Source organism: Protopterus annectens, chromosome 2.part1 (assembly GCF_019279795.1).
Source record: "Protopterus annectens isolate FY-2018-M chromosome 2.part1, PAN1.0, whole genome shotgun sequence".
NCBI lineage: Eukaryota > Metazoa > Chordata > Ceratodontiformes > Protopteridae > Protopterus > Protopterus annectens.
In genome coordinates, this window is record NC_056729.1 from 788,942,910 (window position 1) to 788,966,857 (window position 23,948).

The following is a 23,948-nucleotide window of genomic DNA, read 5'->3' on the forward strand; positions in this document are numbered from 1 at the left end:
TTCCTTTTCCATCTCAGTTCCTTTCCAAAATAGTAGTATGTCATCAACAAATCTATTTATGTTAGTGTTATTTGTAAGTACCTCTAACAATAATGTACCACTAGACCAATGTAGAGTTAGAACAGAGAAGTGCAGTTGCACCACCCCACTTTTTGTGCTATTTTTTTTTGCCATAGATATAAGTTATATAATGAATATATAATGTTATTTTGTGAGGTATATAGATAGTAAATACCAATATACCAACTACTCTCTTCTTTCTATCCTTCACCTATTGATAGCATTCTCTATGCTGTAGTCATTGATATCATTATTAAATATTGTTGTAAATAAATTTTACATCTAAGGTTATTATAAGTCTTTAAATTTATTAAATTTATCCTTGATATGGTTGATATATCATTAGCTGCTAGCTATCTTTAAGATAAGATGAATGTTACTTACATACAGGGTCCTAGTACGCTCTCTAGATATTGTTTCTAAGTCTGTAATTACACAAGTTTATTTTACCTGAAGGAACAACACAGCTTATTCTGTGCATGAGTTAACACATCCATCTCCAAGTCGGGTATAAGTGTGAAGATGGCAGGTGAATGCCATGTGCCAAAATAGCTTGGAGTTAAGTATGCCAACAAAGACACTCCATAATGTAGGGGACTACCTAGTTTTGCAGAACTACATCAATAAGGGGTGAATGAAAATAAAAGCAGAGAAGACAAACTGCAACAATCATGCTGCTCTGCTTTGTTATGTAGGGCAGTTAAATATTTAAGGTAAACGCACTTGAAAGGAAATGCCATAAACAAGTCCCCCCACTGAATGCAAAACCGAAGTACCTTGGTGAAGAATTCTCTCGCTTCAGTGTATTCAGATGAAAAAGAGATGGTGCCAGGCATACAGCAAGATTTGTTGGGGTCATCTGGTTTTCATCAACAGCTGCTGCAACATCGCTGAGGAAGTATAGAAGTGTCTGCAGCACTTCACGATTCTCATCCGGTAGAAGCATGATTGCCGCCTTGATGGCCTGAAGGCACTGCTCTTTTGGGACATCTGTAAACAGGAAAGAAAAGGATAAGTCACAGTCACAGAATTGTGACAAACATCATAAAATTCCTCCAAATAAACCAAATATAGTGTTAAAAAAGGCGCAAAGTCACAAGAAAGCTCATCATTATATATACTAAGCAAGTGAATGTTATTTTTTTTTCAGAAAGTGAAAATGATATAAACAAACATCCATTACAATTGTCTAATCTGCACTCAGTTTCATCCCAAGTGCCTTCAGTGTTGAATTCCATTCCCCTATCCTTTCCTGAAGTTCTTGCTCAGAGTCTCCTGTAATGCCACATCATCTGCATACAGCAACTTTCTTGATCTGCCCCGCCATCCTGTTTGCTGATGTAGTCCATCTCTTGTATGAACAGCATTGAGCTCAGAGCTGCAAACTGATGCACACCCACACCCACTGGGAGCCCCTCTGTGAGACTGAACACTGTCTGTACATGAGTCATTGGATCCTTGTACGCAGTCTGCACTAATTCTATGTTTCTGGGACTGATCCACAACACAGCTGCTCAAATCACCTTTCTTGTAACCTTGTTATATGCTTTTTCCAAGTCTAGACATGTCCAGTTCTTATCTCTAATTTCTTCTCAAAGATCTGTCCCACTGCAAACATTGAGTCAGTTGTGCCGTCCTGATCTGAATCCAAACTGCTCATTGCCCATCTTACTTTCTACTGCTCTGTGTATTTGTTTATCACCCTCTCCAGAACTTTCATGCAGTGTGACAGGGGTTTGATACCTCTGTACTACTCAACACTTGTGGATGTTCCCTTTGTTCTTGAACACTGGCACTAGAATGTTTATTCTCCAGTCATCTGGGGCACGCCTTTCTCTACATACTGCTAAGAGTACCCTCAGGAGCCATTTCTCTATTTCACCCAACTTCTTGATCATATCTGCTGTGACCTCATCAGAACCCTATTCTTTCCCTGACTTAATTTTCCTTAGTGCTGTTCTTACTTCTTTTTAGGATGGAAGCCTCCTCTTCTTTAACATTAAGTTGTGTCTATGCCAGTACAGCTTCTGTGGAATTTCTTCATTCAGAAGCTGCTGAAAGTACTACTTCCATCTGCCTTTGATTTCCTGTGGCTGGTGAGCAGGTTGTTGCAGGCATCTCTTACAAAGGGCATTTGACTATCATCTTTACCTTTTTGTCTTAATCTTGCAACCTTTGTGCCACATACCAAGTCACTTTCCAGAAGATGGTAGAGTGCCTTGGATGCCTTGCTCTTTGCTACTACAACTCCTCTCTTATTTCCTTTACTTATCCTTTGTTGACTGTGTTAGTCTCACTACGCCGGTAGCCTCTTTTCAGGGGACACTTGAGGTGCTACTTATACTACTACTAGGGGAAATTTGTTCAGGGCATCGGGGAACTTCCCCTACTCTTTTGGCAAGATGCCGTGGGAGCTTTTAAATCCACTGGAGCTACCACTGACTCAGGCAGATGGATCCTCAGTTTAAAGTCTCATCCGAAGGACAGTACACTCAGGAATGCAACAACCCTCCCCCCACCCCCCTTACATGGCACTACAGTGTCAGCACTCGAGCAACCTGATATGGGAATAGAAACCACAGCCTTCTGCACCAAATTTGAGTGTGCTACTCTTAGGCCTCTTTGTTAGCCAAAAAGCATTATTTCCTAGCCTGATTCATATTTTCATTCCCCCACTTTTTCCTGCACTCCTTCTTTCTTTGGATGACTGCCTGGACTTCTGCATTTCACCAACAGCTTTCCTTCCTTAAGTACCTTATTTCTATACTTGACTTGGCCACATACCTGTTCTGTAGTCCTCACACATGCTGTTTTGAGGCACTATTATTCTTCTTCATCTGCATCTATTTTCTCTTTTTCCTAAGGTGCTACAGCTGAGTAATTCCTTGAACTCTTGTGATTCTTGTATGTGATCTTCAGACTGTTTCTCTTGCTGAACCATGTGTTGGCCATTATCAAGCCATTTGCCAGACAGAAGTCTAGCATGGCCTCTCATTCTTTACTCCTGCTGACCCACTTATGTGGACCTAGGCAGTCCTCATATCCTGTTCTGTCTGTCCTGATATGTGCATTTGGTTCACCCATTATCAACATCAACTCATGTTGTCCTGTTTTATCTAGTAGGTCTTGCAACTGCTAACTGAATGCACTGCTTTCTTGCCGATCACAACCCTGCTGTGGGGTACAGGTTGAGATTACAAATAATGCCCAGTCCTTATACTGGAGTCTGACTGCCATGATTCTGTCAGTAATTCTGATGACAGCCCTCACTGTCTTCTGAAGCCTCTCCCTTACCACAGTTCCTTCACCATTTCTAGTATGTCCTCCTCCTATGCAGTAGACTCTGGACCCCACGCCAAGTGGCTTTGCTGTACTGCCTTTCCATTTTGACTTCAGGACAGATAGGATGTCAAGTCTCCTCCTTGCCACCATGCCATTCACTTCCAGGCTGCAACCTGTCAGTGAACCTGCAATGAGTGTGATAATTCTTAGTTCATTTTTAGTAGGATGATTGGTTTTACATTCAGATTTCACTCAACAGAGCTACCCCAGGTAACCCAATCTGGGCAACTGGACACATTAGCTGGCTAGCAGCTTATTGATCCAGGGCTGCTGGGCTTTATGGTGGTCACACATATGCCAGTAGGGGCACATACACTCCTCCCACCATTATCATGGGGTCCGTGGCATAGGTCAGAGTAGGCTGGGTCCCCAACCTACTTATCACTGGCAAATACCCATGCTCATTTGGAGACATTAGTCAACATGACCAAATCACCTAGAGCCAGTTTTTACACCATCATGTGACTATAGCAGCCCAACACTAAAACAACCTGCCCAAGCAACCTAGAATAGCAACCAAGCAAAAAGACCACACAAAAAACAACAAGAAACACAATCACAACACAATGTGTCCCATGCACAACAGCAACAGCCCCTCCAACAACAGCCCCTAAGGCAGAGGTAACTCTATAGTCCGCTTTCTCATGTAACTCTATAGTCCGACGTCTCCCACTCACCAGGTTGAATAAGGAGAAAATTACAGTCAGCTGCCTGTGGTGCCCAGGATCGCCCACATAGCATCACACACAGTCACAACCACACACTCACCAAATAAGCACTGTGTCATTGTCCCATGTTGTGTGATGACTGGTAAGGACCTCCCTGGACTACATGAAAAGAGACATGAAAAGAGACAGGAAGAGCATGGATCATGTGCCGGAGTAGCAATCCCTAGCCCTGATCCTGCCTTAGAATGAATGCACAATATAAATATAATAATAAAATGATTGGCTGTGGTTGGCTATGAAACATTATTCAATGGGGGGATCAGTCAGTATCTGTCTGCCTGGATGATTGATGAAGACCCCCCGTGCTGCTTGCCAGAGATGGTCTGCACCTCTGTCCCTGGATTTTCAGGTTACTGGCAGGCTCTTACCACTATATAGTGCCTTTTTTAGCAAACTTCAAAGTACAAAACCACCACTAAAGCAAGAATACAGCATCCATGGGACCAGATGACATCTGGTCCACACAGCCTATCTAGACCTTGCCAAGGCCTTTGACACCATCCCCACTCTGGAATCATAGATAAACTTACTAAGTTGGTCAAACCCAGAGCGAGCTGTTGGACATGCTTAAAGAAAAAATCCAATCCCTCAGAGCTCGCAGGATCTATCTAAACCTTCATCACAAAAAAAAAAAAACATGCTGGATAGGTTTCTGACCCAGAGACTCCCAGACTCTGGAATAGATTTGCCCACATGTGTCAGCAGAGTGCCTCTTTGAGCGCCTTCAGAGGGACTTGGCGATTGGATGGAACCTATGAACCTATGAACTAGACCTGATACAACAAGCAGTGATTTCATATTCTCCTATCTTGAGAATACTGCACACCACAGATGATGCCCAAAGTGGGTGGTATAAACAACTCTTCCTCCTACAGGGTGCCATCTAGAGTCTGTGTTGCTACCCACAACTCCATTCTCAGGTAAACCTGAGGTGGACCAGTCCGCATGTTTTTGGGATTTGGGACATGCAAATTCTATACAGACACTGGCTAGAGGTCATGCTCAAACCTTGTACCTTGTGCATGGGAGGTGAATACCTTAACCATTTCTTGCTGCAGTGGTTATAAGAAACTCTGCATATCAAATACAGAAACAGCTTTTAACAGCCATATGGAACATAAAAAGTGGGGAGTTAAGGGCTTCTCTTCAAACCAAGAATAATGTTCACCTTAAAAGTAAAGTTCTTTAGAGTCTTGTTTGTAGCTTCTGCATAGATATTTACTCATCCATCAGTTTTCCAAAGCCCACTTAATTTAGGGTCAATGAGATGCCAAAACACATCCCTGCAAGGAATGTGCTTAAGGTACACAACTAGTCAAGTCTGAATGGAATGGTAGTGCATTGTGGGGCAGGTGCATGTGCATGCGCTCACATACACATATACAATTTCACACTCCTCAAAACCGAGGGGGAATCCTTCAAAGCCCCCGGACCTGTGGAAAATACAGCCCAGACTGCAGAATCCTTTATAAACGCATTCTATGAACACCTTCAGGAATGCATGGATCATGCGATCCCAAATAAAACCAAGACCCAATCCTCCAAAGGCAGACATCCTGTCTGGTGGACCCCAGCCATAAACAAACTATACGATAGAAGGAGGAAGCTACTAAATGATAGAGCAAAATTCCAAAAAGGGAAGGCATCTCTGATCAATATTAGCAAAAAACTACGGGCACTCATAAAATCGTCTAAGGCCAGCTTCGAGAGAAAAATTGCACAGGACACTAAGGATAATCACAAGGCTTTCTTTAGTTATGTTAGGAACCTGGGTGGTAATTCCCAGATATGCTCAGAATTAGTCCAAAATGACAAAAAATACACCAAACCCACAGACATTGCCAACATCCTAGCTGACAGGTTCAGCGCAACCTCCCCACCAAAAGGGGAAATATCTATCCCAGCAGAGTGCTGCCCGCGCTGACATCTCAGATGCTCAGGTAAGAGCCGCCCTCTCCAAAGCAAAAAACACAGCATCAATGGGGCCAGATGGTGTCCCGAGCAGCGTCCTACATGAACTCCAAGAAGAGCTAAACCCAAACATAAAACTACTGTTCAGTCTCAGCCTTACTACAGGATATGTACCCAAAGAGTGGCGTACAGCAACTGTGGTCCCTCTCCACAAAGGTGGTGCCTCAACGGATCCTGGAAACTATCGCCCCATAAGCCTGACTAGCTTGGTCTGCAAAGCTATGGAAAGGATCATCATGGACCTCATAAATAAAGATATTGGGGACCTACAGACACTGGATCCTACCCAGTTCGGCTTTGTTAGGGGCAGATCCTGCCTCTTAAACCTGGTTGATTTCTTTGAAACAGCCACCAAGGCCATTGACCAGGGGAAGGTGGTCCACACAGCCTACCTGGACCTCGCAAAAGCCTTCGATACAATACCCCACTCGGGCATTATAGATAAGCTCACCAGCTTAAATATAAACCCTATGTCACTAGATGGGTTGCAAACTGGCTCAAGGACAGAACCCACATGGTTAGAATTGCTGGAGCCATGTCAGACTCCAAACCAGTTACAAGTGGCATCCCACAAGGCTCAGTCCTGGGACCTCTCTTGTTCGGTATATATTTCTCGGAGGTACAGGCCAACACGGAAGGACTGTGGCTGACCAAGTTCGCAGATGACTGCAAACTGGGCGCCATAATCAACTCTCCAGCAGACACAAGCATCCTCCAATAGGGCTTCATAGAAACAGACAACTGGTGCCAGAGCCATGGCCTCAAGCTAAACGCCAAAAAGTGTATCGTCATCCCCTTTTGGCAAAAACAAAGTGCCCACAAATTACCACATAGGTGGTAATCCATTAAGTACCGAAGAAGTAATTAGGGACCTGGGGACCCAAGTTGATAGTAATCTCTCATTTGACAACCACGTGGCCAAAGTGGTTAGAAAAACATTTTATATAGCCCACCTAATCATGAAGGGATTCACATCTAGATCAGGGAGGTCATCGTGCCTCTTTACTCATCCCTCATCAGGCCCATAATTGAGTACAATGCCCCTTTTGGGATGTACCTTACCAGACACCTGCAGCAACTGGAAAGACCCCAAAAGTACCTCACCAAGAGGATCAAAGGGCTCAAACAGATGTCATCGCTGCCGGTTAAAGAAACTCCAGCTCTACTCAGTGGCATACCGCCTGTTCAGGGGCGATCTGTGCCTGACGTATAAAGCCATGTCCAACCCGGAATTAATGGACATGCTGCACCTCAGAAAATCCAAATCCCATCGAGCTACACGCTCGAGATTTGAACCTCAGCACTGAAATAAATAGGACATGCTGGAGGGACAGATTCATAACCCAGAGGCTCCCTTCACTCTGGAATAAAATCCCAGTCCAGGTTAGGCAGAGTCCCTCACTGACTCTCTTCAAGAGGAATCTTGATGAGTGGATGGGAGATCATAGGTTTACCCCGGGTATCACTTCTGTGTCACTGATAGACAGAGGCACAGTATACTAACCTCAAAAAAGGGCATAGCAAAATTAATTTAAAATGGGTGGCGAAAGCCAAACACATTCTGGCTATGCTTATAAATGCCCTAGGGCAGATAGCCTAGTATGAACCTATGAACCTATGAACATACACACACACACACACACATGCAATTCATAATAGAATACTGACCTCTGCTAAGACAGGATTCAAAACATCATAAACATCATGAATGCAGACGGTGTAAACATACATTACAAAATTTTTAAATATCATAATTTTTTAGTGGGTTCCACCCCTCTCATCCCACAATACGGGGGACGGGGGGGCTTTTGTTAGTACACCTGTGTGGCATACAATGCTACCTACAAGTTCACAGAAAGTCAAAGGAAACAGAAAAAAAAATCTCAAAACATGCAACCTCACATTTTCCATTTACTGTGAATACACTGACTTCAGACAGAACTTTTCACTTGAGTCACCGAAATTTCACAACTGACACAATGTAGTATGGACATTTCAATACATTATGAATTAAGAACTGTTAACAGCAATTTGGAGGATGCTCATTTCATGTATCATCACATTTTTGGGATGTGTGGGGATAACACACACAAGAAAAAAAGGGGGAAGACATTCTCCACACAGAAGGCACCCAGCTTGAATGCAAATCAAAGATGGATACTACTCTGCAAACTATGACTATCAAATCATTTAAAAAACAAACAAAAAAAACTGTTCTGGTGTTTGACTCCAAACTGCTGAACACTACTTCACTTCTTTGTGGTCTCATTTTTAAGGTACAGGTTCTGTGACAATTTGTCAAAGCCTGAATAAATCGAAAGCAGCACCAAATTAAAAAAAATGTTTCATGTGACTTAGTTAATACACAAAAAAAAAATTTCCCAAGTACACTTACACTTACACACAGACACACACACACACACAGACACACACACAGACACACACACACACACACACACACACACACACACACACACACACACACACACACACACACACACACACACACACACACACCTTACACCCCTTAATTTATTCCAATCATTTCCAGTGTAGCTGCACCCTGTGGCAAGCATAAATCCTTGCCTGAAATAACTTTATTCAAATAATTTGAAAATTTGCTTACTGACACGGCATAACTGGCCATCACATAACGGTGCAACTCCTCTAAGAGGTCAAAATATTCTTTCAATAAAATAAATTCATTTTTTTTTTTTTTTTACTACAGTGCTAGAGAAACTCTAAAATTGAAAAAAATCGAATGGGTATCAAATAGAATGAGTGTATTTCCTGCTGAGAACAGACAGTTCTGAAAGACATCTTCAGATAAATATAACAGCAAAGCTTTCCTTTTTTACCTGGGGTGTTAAGGATCATGGTAGAATACATGCCCACAATTGCTACTTACACTGATATATTTGCAGGAATGTCTCAGACAGCTTGTTCGTCATAACGGGTTCTGGCAAATCCCTGAAGTACTGCTTCAGCATGTCTGCAACATCATAAGCAGACTGGCCATCATAGCTGGTGTTGTCTGCACTATTTTCATTCATCTGCCGCAGGGCAAGAATCCTGGACTTCACTCCTGATTTCCGAAAGAGGCCAACCTGCAAAAATAAAACATTTTATTACAGATGTGCAAAAACATAGTGAGAAACGTGAAAGAGAGGGAGAGAGATAAATATTCAAAATCAAGCAGTGTGATGTCTGCAGGTAAAATGTAACAAAATAAAAGGAAGACAGGAAAAACATTAAGATGCTACCATTATCTCCTTCCTCCCACCAGCACCATACTTTTATGGAAATAAATATTTTAGGCCACACAGTTTCATGCCTCCAACACACACACACACACACACACACACACACACACACACACACACACACACACACACACACACACACACACACACACACACACACACACACACACACACACTGGTCCAATCACACAGTGGACTGCAGACACTCTGAATAAGCACAGCTGCCAAGGCTTCTGTGGACCCTGCCATTAAATGTACAGACTTTCAAAGGTCAAAGAAAAAAAACAAGACTTTTAAATTAAGAAACTGTTGAAATTATTAATCTGAGGATAATTTAGAAAATTACATACCTTACCACCTGTTAAAATACACACTATTTCATTTTTACAAAAAAGAAGTGTTCGTATGTAACTGCATGACCCTTCAGTTCAGCTGTCCAAGATTTAACAGGGTTTAACAGTCAAAAAAACAGTAGCAGATGAAATGTTATACCTTCCTCCTTTGCTTGTAAATTCTAGATTACGTATTCTTACTGCTTCTCCATCAATCAGAATTTGTTTCTTTTTTTTTGGCAAAATCCCACACTCTGTCATGTATGTACCGTGCCAACTCATACCATAATGTGTGTATAAAAGCTCACTCATTCCTGTGGCTCTTTAATTGTTCTCCTTACCACTTCATTTAAAATCAACAAATAATAATGCCAATTCAACACTATTTTATATTAGTAGTCAGGTAGCAAGAATACATACAGGCCTGACTTACATGGAACAGCAACAAAGTACAGTTTTGTACCTATCATAAATGTAGATGTTCGAGTGTAAACACTGCTGCAGTCATTACACTTGGGTTATCCTGCCTTCAGGTGGTTCCCCAGTCGGCCTGAGTTCTAAAGTCTTGGTCCGGCATCGGTTGCTGTCACCTCCTCCCTGACGTCAGTGCGACAGGGGTATATAAGATGCAGCTGACGCCATTTTCTTCAGTTTTTCTTGCCCCAGATGTCAGGTGCCCCCAAATAGGTAAGCAATTCAAATTGCTAATAAAACATACATAAGAAAAGCAAACAACAACTTTCATTTACCAGCAAATACTCCCCATAGGTAGTAAAGCGTAGAAGACATAGGTACGTACCAGCAAGTAAGAGGGAAGGAGGGAGGGAAACCTAGACTGCAGCAGTGTTTACACTCGAACATCTACATTTATGGTAGGTACAAAACTGTACTATGTTCATCGTGTTACACTGCTGCAGTCATTACACTTGGGTGGAATCACAAAGCTGAGGTAGGGAAGCTGGATCTATAAGGCATTAGGGGTGGCTACAAGGCCCTGCAGCACAGCAGTGGCAAAGCCAGCTCTGGATTTGGAGTATAAAGGTAAATGGTAATGCTTGGTGAAGGTATGCACAGAACTCCATGTTGCTGCTTCCAAAATATCCTTGGCAGGTACTCCTCTGAGGTAGGCAGTTGAAGTGGCTGTTGCCCTGGTGGAGTGAGATCTAATGCTGCTAGGTAAAGGTTTCCCATGGTGAGAATAGCAGAAATGTATGCAATGTCCTATCCATTTTGAAATAGTCTGTTTTGAGATGGCTTTGCCCTGTGCTCCTGCAGCATATGCTACCAATAATTGCTCAGATTTTCTGAAAGCTTTGGTTTTGTCCAAGTAGAAGTGTAACTGCCTGTGAATGTCCAAAGAATGTAGTAGTTTCTCCCCCTTGTTCTGTGGTTTTGGATAGAAAGTTGGCAAATGAATAGTTTGGTTTAGAGCCACACTTGATACCACCTTTGGCATAAACGTAGGGTTAGTTCTTAAAGACACCCTGTCCTGGTGGAAAATGAGGAAAGGTTCCACTGCCATTAGTGCCTGTAATTCTGAAACTCTTCGTGCTGATGTTATTGCCAGTAGCAGAGCAGTTTTCCAAGATATGTATTTTAATTCTGCTGTGTTAGCTGGCTCAAAACGAGGTAAAGTTAATTTTTCCAAAACAAAGTTGAGGTCCCAAGTTGGAGTAGGTGCTCTACGGGGCGGTCTTATGTTTTTAGCCCCTCTGAGGTACTGTTTGAGCAAAGGATTAGAAAAAAATTGGTGGATCCGTGTTGTAATGAGCAAAAATGGCTGAGGTGTGGATCTTGATTGAGGGGAAGGAGAGGCCCTTGTCCAGCATCTCAGTTAAATATTGAAGTATCTGAGGAATGTTTGGGACAAGAGGGTCAAGGCTGTGTGCCTGGTTCCAGGCACAGAATCTTTTCCATTTATCCGAGTAGGCTTTCCTGGTGCTAGGCCTTCTGGCCTCCAGAATGACATCCATAACAGCTTTGGAGAGAGGCATTGCTTGCTTGACTAAGGTATTTTCCATGCAGCTAGGTTTAAGGTCTTTAGCTGGCTGTGAAGTATCTGATTGTTGTGCTGTGTCAGCAAATGTAGGATTTGAGGCAAAATCCAGGGTGGTTCTTGTGCTAAGTTCTTTAAGATTGGGTACCAGTGCTGGCGTGGCCAGTCTGGTGCAATCAGGATCATCTTTGGCTCTTCATGCCTGGCTTTTATGAGTACCTTTGGAAGGAGAGGTAAAGGAGGGAAAGCGTATACTTGTAGGTTTTTCCAGCTGAATGAGAGGGCATCCACTTTCCATGCTTGTGGATGGTAACTCCTTGTGCAGAATTTCTGTAGCTGGCAGTTCTTTGGGGATGCAAACAGATATATGTCCGGGCTCCACCATTTTTGTGTTATCATTCTGAATACTTGTGGATTTAATTCCCATTTGTGGGGATCCATGATGTTTCTGCTTAGGTCGTCTGCCAGTGTGTTTTTCTTTCCTGGCAGGAATTGTGCTTGCAGATTGACTTGGTAGTCTAGAGCTGTGTTCCACAAGTCATGGCTTGTCTGCAGAGGTAGTAGGAATGCGTGCCCCCTTGCTTGTTTATGTACCACATAACCGTGGTGTTGTCTGTCTTTAGTAGTAGTTGTCCTGGATGCAGCAGGTCCTTGAAAGCTATAAGTGCATTTTGTACAGATAGCATCTCTTTTTGATTGATGTGAAGATGCCTTTGCTCTGTGGGCCACTCGCCCTGAATACATTTTCCTGCCATGTGTGCTCCCCAGGCGTAATCCGATGCATCTGTTGTCAGTGTTTGCCTGGCTGTGGGTTGAGTAAAAGGCTGCCCCTTGTTGAGGTGACAAGCTTGAGCCCACCAGCGAAACTCCTGTTGAAAGAAAGGAATTAGTGGTATAACTGTTTCCAAACTTTGACAGTATTGAGACCATACACTCTTTAGGTACCATTGTAATTTCCTCATAGGCAGTCTGGCATATGGAATTAGTAGTATGCAAGACGCCATGTAGCCCAAGGCCTGCAGAATTTTTCTTGCAGGGAGTTGGGTCTTTGTTGTCATCAATTGAAAGTATTGAGTCAGTTGTCCTTGCTTGTCTGGCATGAGATAAGCTGGCACCCAGGAATATTATCTGTTGTGAGGGCACTAGTTTTGATTTTATTTCATTTATTGTGTATCCCAGGTAACTTAATAATTTTTTTACGAACGCCAGATGCTTTAGAAGAATGTCCTTGCTCTCTGCTTGAATCAGGCAATCGTCCAGGTATGGATAAATTTGAATTCCTTTTTGTCTGCAAAATGCAATTACTGGTGCCAGGCACTTTGTGAAGACCCTGGGTGCAGTAGATAAGCCAAAGGGCAGTGCAGAGAATTGATAGTGCATTGAACCAGCTAGAAATCTGAGGTATCTTCTGCAGTTTTGTCTGATAGGGACATGCAGGTATGCCTCCTTGAGGTTCAAAGTCACAAGCCAAGCTTTCTTGCCCAGCATGGGAAGAAGCTGCTGTAGTGTCAACATTTTGAATTTCGGAACATCCAGGTAAGTGTTTAAAGAAGAAAGATCCAGAATGGGTCTCCAGGCTTTGTCCTTTCTGGGAACCAGAAAGAGTCTTGAATAAAATCCTTGTCCTTGCTCCTGTGGTGGTACCTTTTGAATAGCTCTCATGTTCATGAGTGCTGTAATTTGTTTTTGAGCCTCTGCCCATTGATATGGTGGCAGATTTGGCATTCTTTTTAACCTTGGCAAAGTGTGAAATTGGAACCTGTAACCTTGAGATACAATGTTGAGAACCCATTTGTCTTTGGTGAAGCAAATCCAATTGTGATAGAAAAGTGCCAGTTTACCTCCTAAGGGGGCTGCCAAGAGAGAACTGTTTGGAAGCTGTAGTGGGAAGTCATTGAGGCTGCTTTTTATATGGTTGGGGCCTGTCTTCCCCTTCCTTCTGGCCTGGTGTACCCCATTGTTGAGGCCTGTAAGGACCTTGTGCTTGACCTCTACCTCTTGGACGTCTGTATCTGCCTCTTTGAGGTCTGTCTGTGATTGGAAAGGACCAATTCTTTGTTGGCCAATTTCTGCTAAAACGAGGAGGCTGAACCTGTAAGAAATCCTTCACCGTTTGCATGGATTTTGCCTTATCCTCCATCTTCTTTAATACCTCCTTTGCCTTAACTCCAAACAACACATCCCACTGCAAAGGTGCGTCCAATAATTTTGCCTTAATATGATCTGGTAATATATGTTCCTTTAACCAAGCATGCCTTCTAATGACAGAGCCTGTAACTGCTGCTCTACAGAAGGCCTCTAAGGAATCAAACCCACATTACAAAGTATGTTTTCCCACTTGTTCAGCTGCATGCAATAAATCCTGCATTTCTTTAAAATTAGGAGGATCTGAAACTGGAAGCATCTTTTGTTTCAACTGAGACATCAAAAATTGCTGATATTTTAGCATGTGAAACTGGCAATTTAAGGCTCTCATTGCTAAAGTTGCAGACGTATATACTTTCTTTCCCCATCTGTCTAATGCTCTGGAATCTCTGTCAGAGGGAACTGTTTTTTTTGCTGATGAAGCCTTAATCCCTTTGGGTCCCTGAGAAATAGTTTCAGGGTCAGCAACAGGGCTTTTATACAGAAATTTGTGAGAGTCAGGGACTCTGTAATATCGATCAGGTTTAACTGGGGCTGGAGGTAAGGAGTCAGGGTTTAAGCTGGATTCAGTGTACACATCATCCACAATATCTAACACTGGCGGAATAGCAAGGGGTCTGTGTTGAGGCAACAAAAGGAAGTCTTGGAGCCTTTTCTTGGATTCTGAGTAATCCTGGCCTTCCCAATGGAAATGCTCCCTCATGATATGTAAGGTCTCCCCGAAGGAGTAGTCCTCAGGTGGAGAGGCTGATGGAATGGATTCCTCAGCATCCAAATCCTCATAAGGGGGTAAGGAATATCCTAGGTCTGAGGATGAATCTGAAGAAATGGACACCTGGTCGGAAGATTCATAATCTGCATCCTGTCTGAGCCTTTTATCAGGAGAGGGATGGGACCCCCTGATCAGGGTGATTAGGTCTTCGGCCATTTTCAGCATTTGTTTCTTAGGCATGGAAGCCTGTCCTGGAGAATGCTGAATCTGTTTCTTTGCTTTTAATGGGGCCTTAGACTTAGCAGAGGGTTTAATGGTTAACTGGGTAGGTCTGAAGACACCCTCTGAAGCTGTGGATTGCTCAGCTACTTTGGTTCCCTCAGTAGGGTTAGTTTCGGTAGGCTGAAAACAGAGCATCCGAAGGCCCAGCCAGCTCCATGTGGGAGTCGGAGGAGGTCTGTGGTTCTGTGGATGCGGATGTCAGGGGCTGCGTAGGTGCCTCGCTGAAAAACAGAGAACCGGCGACCGGCCTAGAAGAGGCCTCGTCATCAGTTTTGGGCCTCGGATGCCTGTCCTTGTCTTTGCGCTTTTTATGTAATCCGGTCATCGGACGTTCCGACGGCATGGTGTAATTGAATTTTCTACCAAAATAATATCGGGCAAAATCAAATAGATGTTTAATAGTGCGTTTGTTAAACCTAGCACAAAACCGACAACCAGCGACGTTGTGGTTGGGGCCTAGGCATGGAATATAGTAGGAGTGGAAATCCTTATGAGGTATTTGCTTCCCACAAGAAATACAGTTATTAACCTTTACTGACATCGGTCTGAGGCAAGAAAAAGTTTCCCCAATGGGGTACTTAGCTTTGTAGAAGACTTTGGTTCTGGATTCGGAATGAAAATCTCAGGAGTCGTCCGACCGGCACTTGTGAACTGCTTCTGTTCGGGCACCGCGCGGCAAGAAAGACTGACGAAAATGGTGTCGGCTGCATCTTATATACCCCTGTCGCACTGACGTCAGGGAGGAGGCGACAGCAACTGACGCTGGACCAAGACTTTGGAACTCAGGCCGACTGGGGAACCGCCTGATGGCAGGATAACCCAAGTGTAATGACTGCAGCAGTGTAACACGATGAACATCTGCTATTTATGGAAGATGTACCTATTTACTCCTGCTCTGAGGCATTCAGACATGAACCCTGACCATGACTCGGACATCCAGAATTTGAGGAGCAACAAGCAAACAGGAGAAGCCAGGCAGGGAAGGATAAGAGAGAGCAGCAGTTGGGGAGGCAGGAGTAAAGGCTTAGTTGGCCAGCTAATGCCAAACAAGGAAAAGATGGTCTTCTGCTCCCACACCGGTGGAAGAAATAGAAGGCCCCAAAGTGACAAGTGCTGATAGCAGCCACCATGGGTAGATTTAGGACCTAAAATAGAAACATTCACTGTTAGAATGCCAGTGTGAATGAAGACCACCTCCATGGCTGCCTGCATAATGATCATTCCAGTCAGCTCTCACCTCAGTGGAGGCTCTCCAGCTGCAAGGGAATGAATAGGTCCAAGACTGATATCAGGAGGCTTAATAGTTTCAGGCATGGAGGCGAGATGGATATGTAGAGAAAAAAAGAAACAATTTAGGGAGTGGGCAGCAGATGGGTACACCTAACCATCAAAGAGGGGTCTTTCATACACCTTCTGATACACATCAGATTACATCTGACACAGATAACACTGAGATCAATGCTGATGCACCCTGGGATAGGAAAGGATTGAAAGAAGTACCACAAGGATGTAAGGAGTGGGAGGACCAGCACAGACTGCAGCTTAGATGGCAGAGTCCTACAGACCTGACAACTCAAAAGTGGTCCTTTAGACACAGTCAAGTCAAAAATGCTTACTGAAGGTGTGTGTTGCATGGGGAATGAGACCAAATGACTACAGAGCAAGTGTCTGTAACAGATATTCCTCAAGCAGGCCACTGTTGGCAGAAACAGGAAAAAAAATGTTTGTGATTATATCTTGATTTTCTCTGCAATACCACTGTCTGAGTATCACCCTAAGTGTTCACGGTATAATTTGTCTTGCTCCAAAATGGCACTCCATTTGAAAACAATTTTGGGAGAATGGTTGCTTCTGAAGACTTCTTCTTAAAATACTGTAATTCATTAATTCTCCGACTGTCAAATTAATCTATTCCAGAATTATGTAGGAACCAGAACCTATACCACCACTTCCAGTGCACATACAGCTATGCACTGTCATTAACATACATACACAGGAACATCAAATTATAAAAGGAACACCTTTGAAATGTGGAAAAAAAACACAGTACCCAGCAAAAACCCAGGCAGGACATGCAGGCTCCACAGAGAAAGCAAAAGTACAGTTGTGTACACTTACCATAAATGTAGATGTTCAATTGTATTCACTGTTGCATTCATCACATTTGGGTTATCTGCCTGCAGGTAGCCCTCAGACGACTTGAATACCAGAGTCTTGGGATTTCTGCATTGGATGCTGTCGTTTCTTCCATGACGTCAGGTCGTCAGGGGTATAAAACATGCAGCCGACACCATTAAATCAGTTTTTCTTGCCCCAGATGTCAGGTGCCCCCAAAATAGGTAGCAATTACATGGTATGCGACACCCCCAGCAAAAAAACAAATACCAATGATATAAGATATGCCAAACAAAAAAGATAGGTAGAAGTAAAGAGAAGTCAGCGGGATGGAGGGAGGGTAACCAGGACTGCAACACTGAATACACTCGAACATCTACATTTATAGTAAGTGTACACAACTGTACTGTGTTCTTCATGTTTCACTGTTGCAGTCATCACATTTGGGTTGATTCCCAAAGCTAAGGAAGGGTGGAGGTAGTTATGAAGAATTAGGGCTGGCAATCAGGCCCTGTAAGACTGCTGTGGAAAATCCAGCTCTGGATTTAGAAAATATAGGCAAGTGGTAGTGCTTGGTGAAAGTGTGCACAAAGCTCCAGGTTGTAGCTTCCAGGATGTCCCTGGCAGGGACTCCCCTGAGAAATGCTGTAGAGGTAGATGTAGCTGTAGTGGAATGTGTACTGATCCCCTGTGGGATAGATTTCCTTTGGTGCTTGTAGCAGAAATGTAAGGAGTGTGCTATCCATTTAGAAATGGTTTGGTTTGAAATGCCTTGCCCTCTGCCCCTGCAGCAAAGCTGACTAGCAGCTGGTCAGATTTTCTGAGAGGCTTAGTCCTGTCCAAATAGAACCTAAGCTGCCTATGCACCTCCAGAGAATGCAGGATCCTTTCTCCTTTATTCTGAGGATTAGGAAAAAAAGGTTGGCAAATGAATGGACTGGTTTAAAGCCACACTAGACACCACCTTGGGCACAAAAGATGGGTTAGTCCTGAGGGAAACCCTGTCTGCATGGAAGATAATGAAGGGTTCCACTGCCATAAGGGCCTGCAATTTAGACACTCTTCTTGCTGAAGTGATGGCTAGAAGTAAAGCTGTTTTCCATGAGAGGAATTTTAACTCTGCTGTAGCCGCAGGTTCATAGGGTGGAAGCGTGAGCTTTTCTAACACAAAGTTAAGGTCCCAGGCTGGAGTGGGAGCTTTCCTGGGGGGGGGTCTTACATTTTGGCTCCTCTCAGGAACTGTTTTACCAGAGGATGAGAGAAGAGGGGTGGCTCAGTATTATAATGAGCTGAGATGGCAGAGGCAAGAATCTTAATTGAAGAGAAGGATAAACCTTTGTGGAGCATTTCTGTTAAGTAATCTAGTATATGAGGTAAGCAGGGCACAGTTGTGGCCATTCCCTAAGACTGGATCCAGGAACAGTATCTTTTCCACTTTTCCGAATAGGATTTTCTAGTACAAGGCCTCCTTGCCTCAAGAATGACAGCCAGCACCTGCTTACTGAGGGCTGCTTGTGTTGAATTCAGGGGATTAGCCAGGCTGCAAGGTTCAGGGTCTGTAGCGGAGGGTGCAGAATCTGGCCAGCTTCCTTGGACAGCAGGGAAGGAATCTGAGGCAGGTGCCATAGTTGTAGCACTGTCACACTGTGCAAAAGAGGGTACCAGTGCTGGCACGGCCAGTCAGGATTGTCCTTGGCTTGTCCTGTTTGAGTTTTAGTAGAACCTTTGAGAGAAGGGGCAGAGAGGGAAAGGCAGAGACTGACAGGCTTTCCCAGGTGAAGGACAGGGTATCCACTTTCCAAGCTTGGCTGTGGGGAGTTCTGGTGCAAAATTGATTGTTCTGAGGGGAAGCAAAAAGGTCGATCTCTGGTGTCCCCCACATGTTTCTCAAAAGCTTGAATATTTTGGGTTCCAGTCTCCAGTCGTGTGGGTCCATGAGATTTCTGCTTATGTCGTCTGCCAGTGAATTTAGTTTGCCTGGCAGGAAATGAGCATGTAAGTGCACTTGGTTGCTCAAGGCTGTGTTCCACAGAACCATGGCTAGTCTGCAGAGTGGGTAGGAATGGGTTCCCCCTGCTTGTTTATGTACCACATAACTGTGGTGTTGTCTGTCTTTACCAACAGTTGTCCTGGAAGAATAAGGCCTTTGAAGGCTGTCAGAGCATTCTGTACAGCTAAAATTTCTTTCTGATTGATATGCAGGTGCATTTGCTTTGGATTCTATTTGCCCTGAATGCAGTGCCCTGCCATGTGGGCCCTCCCATGCATAGTCTGATGTGTCTGTTAGGGTTTGGGCGGCAGGGGGTAGAGTGAAAGGGAGTCCCTTGTTGTGGTTGCAGGCCTCTGCTCACCAACGAAACTCTGTCCTTAGGCAAGGGACACCAGAGACGTTTTAGGTACCATTGAAGTTTCCTCATATGCAGTCTTGCATATGGAATTAGTTGAACCATGAACCCTAGGGCTTGCAGTATTTTTCTTGCAGATAGCCGGGTTTTGGTGGCCAGTAGATTGAAGTAGTTTGTCAAATAAATTTGTTTCTCTGGAGTGAGGAATGCCATCTGGGAAGTTGTGTTCAAGTTTGCTCCCAGGAATATATTCTGTTGGCTGGGTACCAGCTGTGATTTATTTTCGTTGATGGTGTACCCCAGTAAAGTTAGAAATCTCTTTACAAATGCCAGGTGCTGAAGTAGCAATTCCTGGCTTTCAGCCTGAATCAGGCAATCGTCCAAGTATAGGTAAATTTGAATTCTTCTCTGCCTGCAATATGCAATGGCTAGAGCTAGGCACTTTGTGAATACCCTGGGAACAGTAGATAAGACAAAGGGAAGTGCAGAGAACTGATATTGCATAGAGCCTTCTCTGAAGCATAGGTATTTCCTGCAAGATTCTCTTATGGGGATGTGCAGATAAGCTTCTTTTAAATCTAGGGTTGCTAGCCAGGAGTCCTTAGCTAGCATAGGAAGCAGCTGCTGGAGAGTTAGCATTTTGAATTTTGGAACCACCAAAAAGGTGTTGAGAATAGACAGATCCAGGATAAGACGCCAAGAGTTTTCTTTTCTGGGGAGCAGAAACAGTCTGGAATAAAAACCTTGTCCCCTTTGTTCTGCTGGGACAGGTTGAATAGCCTTGATACAGAGAAGAAAAAGTACTTGCTTTTGGGCCTCTGCCCACTGGCTTGGGGGGAGGTCTGGCCATCCACTTATGGATGGGAGTGAGTGGAAATGGAATCTGTATCCCTGGGAAACAATGTTTAAGACCCATTTGTCTTGGGTAATGTATTGCCAGTTTTTGGCATGCAGTGCTAGTTTCCCTCCTAAAGGTGCAAGTACTTGGGCAAGGTTTGGAGGAGTTAAGGATAAGTCATTGTGCAATTTTACCATAGGATGGTGGCTTACTACTCCCTGTTTTGGTCATGGGAGCACTCCATTGCTTAGATCAGTGTATAACCTGAGACTGAAGTCTTGGTGGTCTGGGCTTAGACTGAGAAGGCCTATAAGGGACTGGAAAAGACCAGTTTTTTGAAGGCTAATGCCTACTGAATCTAGGTGGCTGTACTTGTAAGAAATCTTTAACAGTTTGCATAGATTTAGCTTTCTCCTCCATCCTTTTGAGGACTTCTTCTGCTTTATTACCAAATAGACGCTCTTGATTTAATGGTGCATCCAGTAATTTTGCTTTGACATGATCTGGCAAGTTTTGTTCCTTACACCAGGCATGTCTTCTAAGAACATACTCAGTGACAGCAGCCCTACAAGATGCTTCTACAGCATCAAACCCACATTGCAAAGTATGTTTACCAACTTGGTTAGCAGAATGCATTAACTCTTGCAAATCTTTGTGTTTTGGACAATCAGGAATCAACAAAATTTTTTGTTTAATTAGCTCCATAATATGCTGCTGATACTTTAAGATATGGAACTGGCAATTTAAAGCCCTAATGGCAAGCATAGCAGAGGTGTATACCTTTTTACCCCATCTGTCTAAAGCTCTGGAATCCCTGTCCAAAGAGGTAGGATTTTTGGCAGTTGTAGCCTTAATGCCTTTAGGTCCCTGGGAAATGGTCTCTGGATCTGCAGTAGGATTCCTGAGAAGGAATTTGTGGGAGTCAGGCAGTCTATAGTATCTGTCAGGTTTCCTGGGAGCTGGAGGCAAAGTATCAGGGGTAAGGCTGGATTCCAGGAAGACATCATCTACAATTTCCAGAACAGGAGGGATAGCTAGAGGCCTGTGCTGAGGCAAGCTTAAAAATTCCCCGAGTCTCTTTTTGGACTGGGAGTAGTCCTGGCTCTCCCAGCAGAAATGCTGTCTAAGGGTGTGCAGGAATTCACCAAAGGAAAAATCTTCTGGAGGGGAAGCAGAGGGAATGGAATCCTCTGCATCAGAATCCTCATAAGTAGATAAGGATATGTCCTGGAAATCAGAAGGATCAGAGTTATCAGATTCCTGATCAGAAGAATCAGAAGGAAAATTAGTTCTGGGTCTTTTTGAGGGTGAAGGCTGACTTCCCCTAATTAAAGTAATGAGGTCCTCAGCCATTTTAATCATTTGTTTTTGTGGCATGTGGGCCTGAGAATGTGCTTTGGTTGTCGGTTTCCAAGGCGTAGTGTGAAGTTTAGGTCTGAGAAATTTGGTATTTTTGGTTTGAAAGGAAGTCATCGGTTTAATATGAAAATGGGAAGGCCTGAATACACCCTCAGAAGCCGGTCCCTGCACAGCAGCTCCAGACCCATCCAAGGTAGAGACATCTGCAGGTTCCATAGTCGAAGAAGCATCTCGCGGCATACCAGACTCTGAATGGGTCTCAGTAGAGGCCTGCGAATCTGTAGAAGCAGGTATCAGGGGCTGTGAAAGGGCCTCACTGAGTACCAGCGGACTGGTGACTAGCTTAACGTTAGCATCTTTGGCAGCCTTGGACCTATGCGGTCTGTCTCTGTCTTTATCCTTTTGTTTTTTTCAGAAGATCGGTAGTCGGATGGCTCACCGAAGCCATTTCAGAGTATGGAAATTGAGAGCGAAAGAATTTAGCTACAAAAATTGCCCGACGACGAATAGTTCGGGCGTTGAACAAGGCATAAAACCAACAGTGAGGGATGTTGTGGTCTGGGCCTAACCATGTGACGCAGTACAAATGAAAACCTCTGTGAGGTATTTGCTTTCCACAGGCAAGACAATTATTAATTTTTTTCTGACTTCGGTTAGAGCAAGAAAAAAGGATTCCCAACGGGGTACTTATCTTTTAGAAGACTTCAGGTCTGAAACTCGAAAAATGGATTCGGCCGACCGGCACTTGCGAACTGCTTCTGCTTCGGGCACCACACGGCATGAAAGACTGATGTAATGGCATCAGCTGCATGTTTTATACCCATGATGACCTGACATCATGGAAGAAGTGACAGCACCCGACGCAGAAATCCCAAGACTCTGGTATTCAGGCTGGCTGAGGGCTACCTGCAGGCAGATAACCCAAATGTGATGACTGCAACAGTGAAACACGAAGAACATCCTGCCTGTCAAGAGCCAAACTGAAGAAGTGAGTGCTATAAGGTACCACTGTTAACTGCTGTGCCTCTAAGCTTCATAATGTGCTGAATAACATATCTCTTTCAGCAGCTTAATGACACACTTCTAAGTTGCTCACTTGTAGGCAAGAACTGGATGATCCAAAGTAGTACAGATTGATTTCCTTCCTTTTGTAAGGAAAATTCACATCTATGTCAGACTCAGGGTGATGTAAACAAATGAGAAGGTGTACTAAATGAAACAAGAACTATAATCTCCCCAAAAAGGAAGTTGCTGACATAATAAAATAAAGGGTGACAGTTGAAAAAGCCATTAACAAGCACTTGGACACATATCTCTCAACTGCTATAAATAAAGTACAGCACTGGTTATAGCCCTCAGATTAAATCTTGCTCCTTACAGATTTACTGACCTCTTTTACAAAGCTAAATCTCATCGTGATTTCAAATCCTGTAATGGATATATACCTGATTAATAAACAAACTAAGGGCATTCCATGACAGGATCTAGTACATGAAGAAATTCTATTGCGAAAAATAAGGAAGCGTTCCTATTTTTGACCCTCTGCTAAGATTTTTAAAGGTCACTGCATTGATTTTCAATTTTCGGAGGTTGAGAGGTATGCACAGATATGTCCTGACCTCGAGACAGAGCAACCCAAAGCTGACAGTGACAGGATGCTCAAGTAAAAGGAAAAGGGCAAAAATGACATCATATTATAGAAAACAGTAGTCTGTTTTGTAGCAAAAGCTAGGAACGAATGCCCACATTGTGCAAATTTTAGGGTATGACAAATTACAATAATACAGGGTTGTCAGTACTACCAAACTCAAACATATGATCAAAACTGTTCCATCACAACTTTTTCACTTCTGTCTACAGCTTGATTTTTTTTAAAACATTTCTGAATCTCATATGCTTGGGACACTTTAAGAGGTGCTGCTTTCAATCCTGAAGTTTCTGCTACAGGCAAGTGTTCTAATCACTTGATTATGCCAAAGAATTAATAGCATATTTGAGTGTGTGTGTGTGCGTGTGTGTGTGTGTGTGTGTGTGTGTGTGTGTATGTGTGTAGGGGGGATGATGACAACATGCAATATGTGCATATCTGCCACTGCCGTTTATGACTTTAGATACTAACATTGATAATAAAGGACAAAAATGAGGCAAAAATAATGGGATATTTTGTCACACCTTTTTCCTTCATTTGTTGAAGCTTATCGATGTTTGCCCTTGTTAAATCTGAACACTTATTTTACAAAAAAATTACTGTAAAAAACAGAATATGACTAGAAAAGAAATGGTTGTAGGAAGCTAATCACAATAGGGCACAGTATGACATCTGACATATTTCGGGAAGAAAAAGCAAGTGCAAGTCATTAATGTTCAGGCTATAATGATTCTAGTAGATGTACAAGGAAGAATATGGGAGTCTAAACAATTGCAGACATTTTCTGTTATGCAGAACTTAAGTCATAAGCC

General features: G+C 43.4%; 1 protein-coding gene across 1 annotated transcript in view; it reads right to left on the bottom strand.

The window, feature by feature from the left end:
- Positions 1–23,948, bottom strand: part of DLC1 (DLC1 Rho GTPase activating protein) — a 132,928-nt gene that overhangs the window by 23,661 nt on the left and 85,319 nt on the right. The window contains exons 8-9 of the mRNA XM_044062500.1: positions 9,010–9,208; positions 837–1,050 (exon numbers count right to left, since the gene is read on the bottom strand). Of these exons, the coding sequence (XP_043918435.1) occupies positions 837–1,050; positions 9,010–9,208 (413 nt within the window). The remainder of the gene's footprint in view (positions 1–836; positions 1,051–9,009; positions 9,209–23,948) is intronic.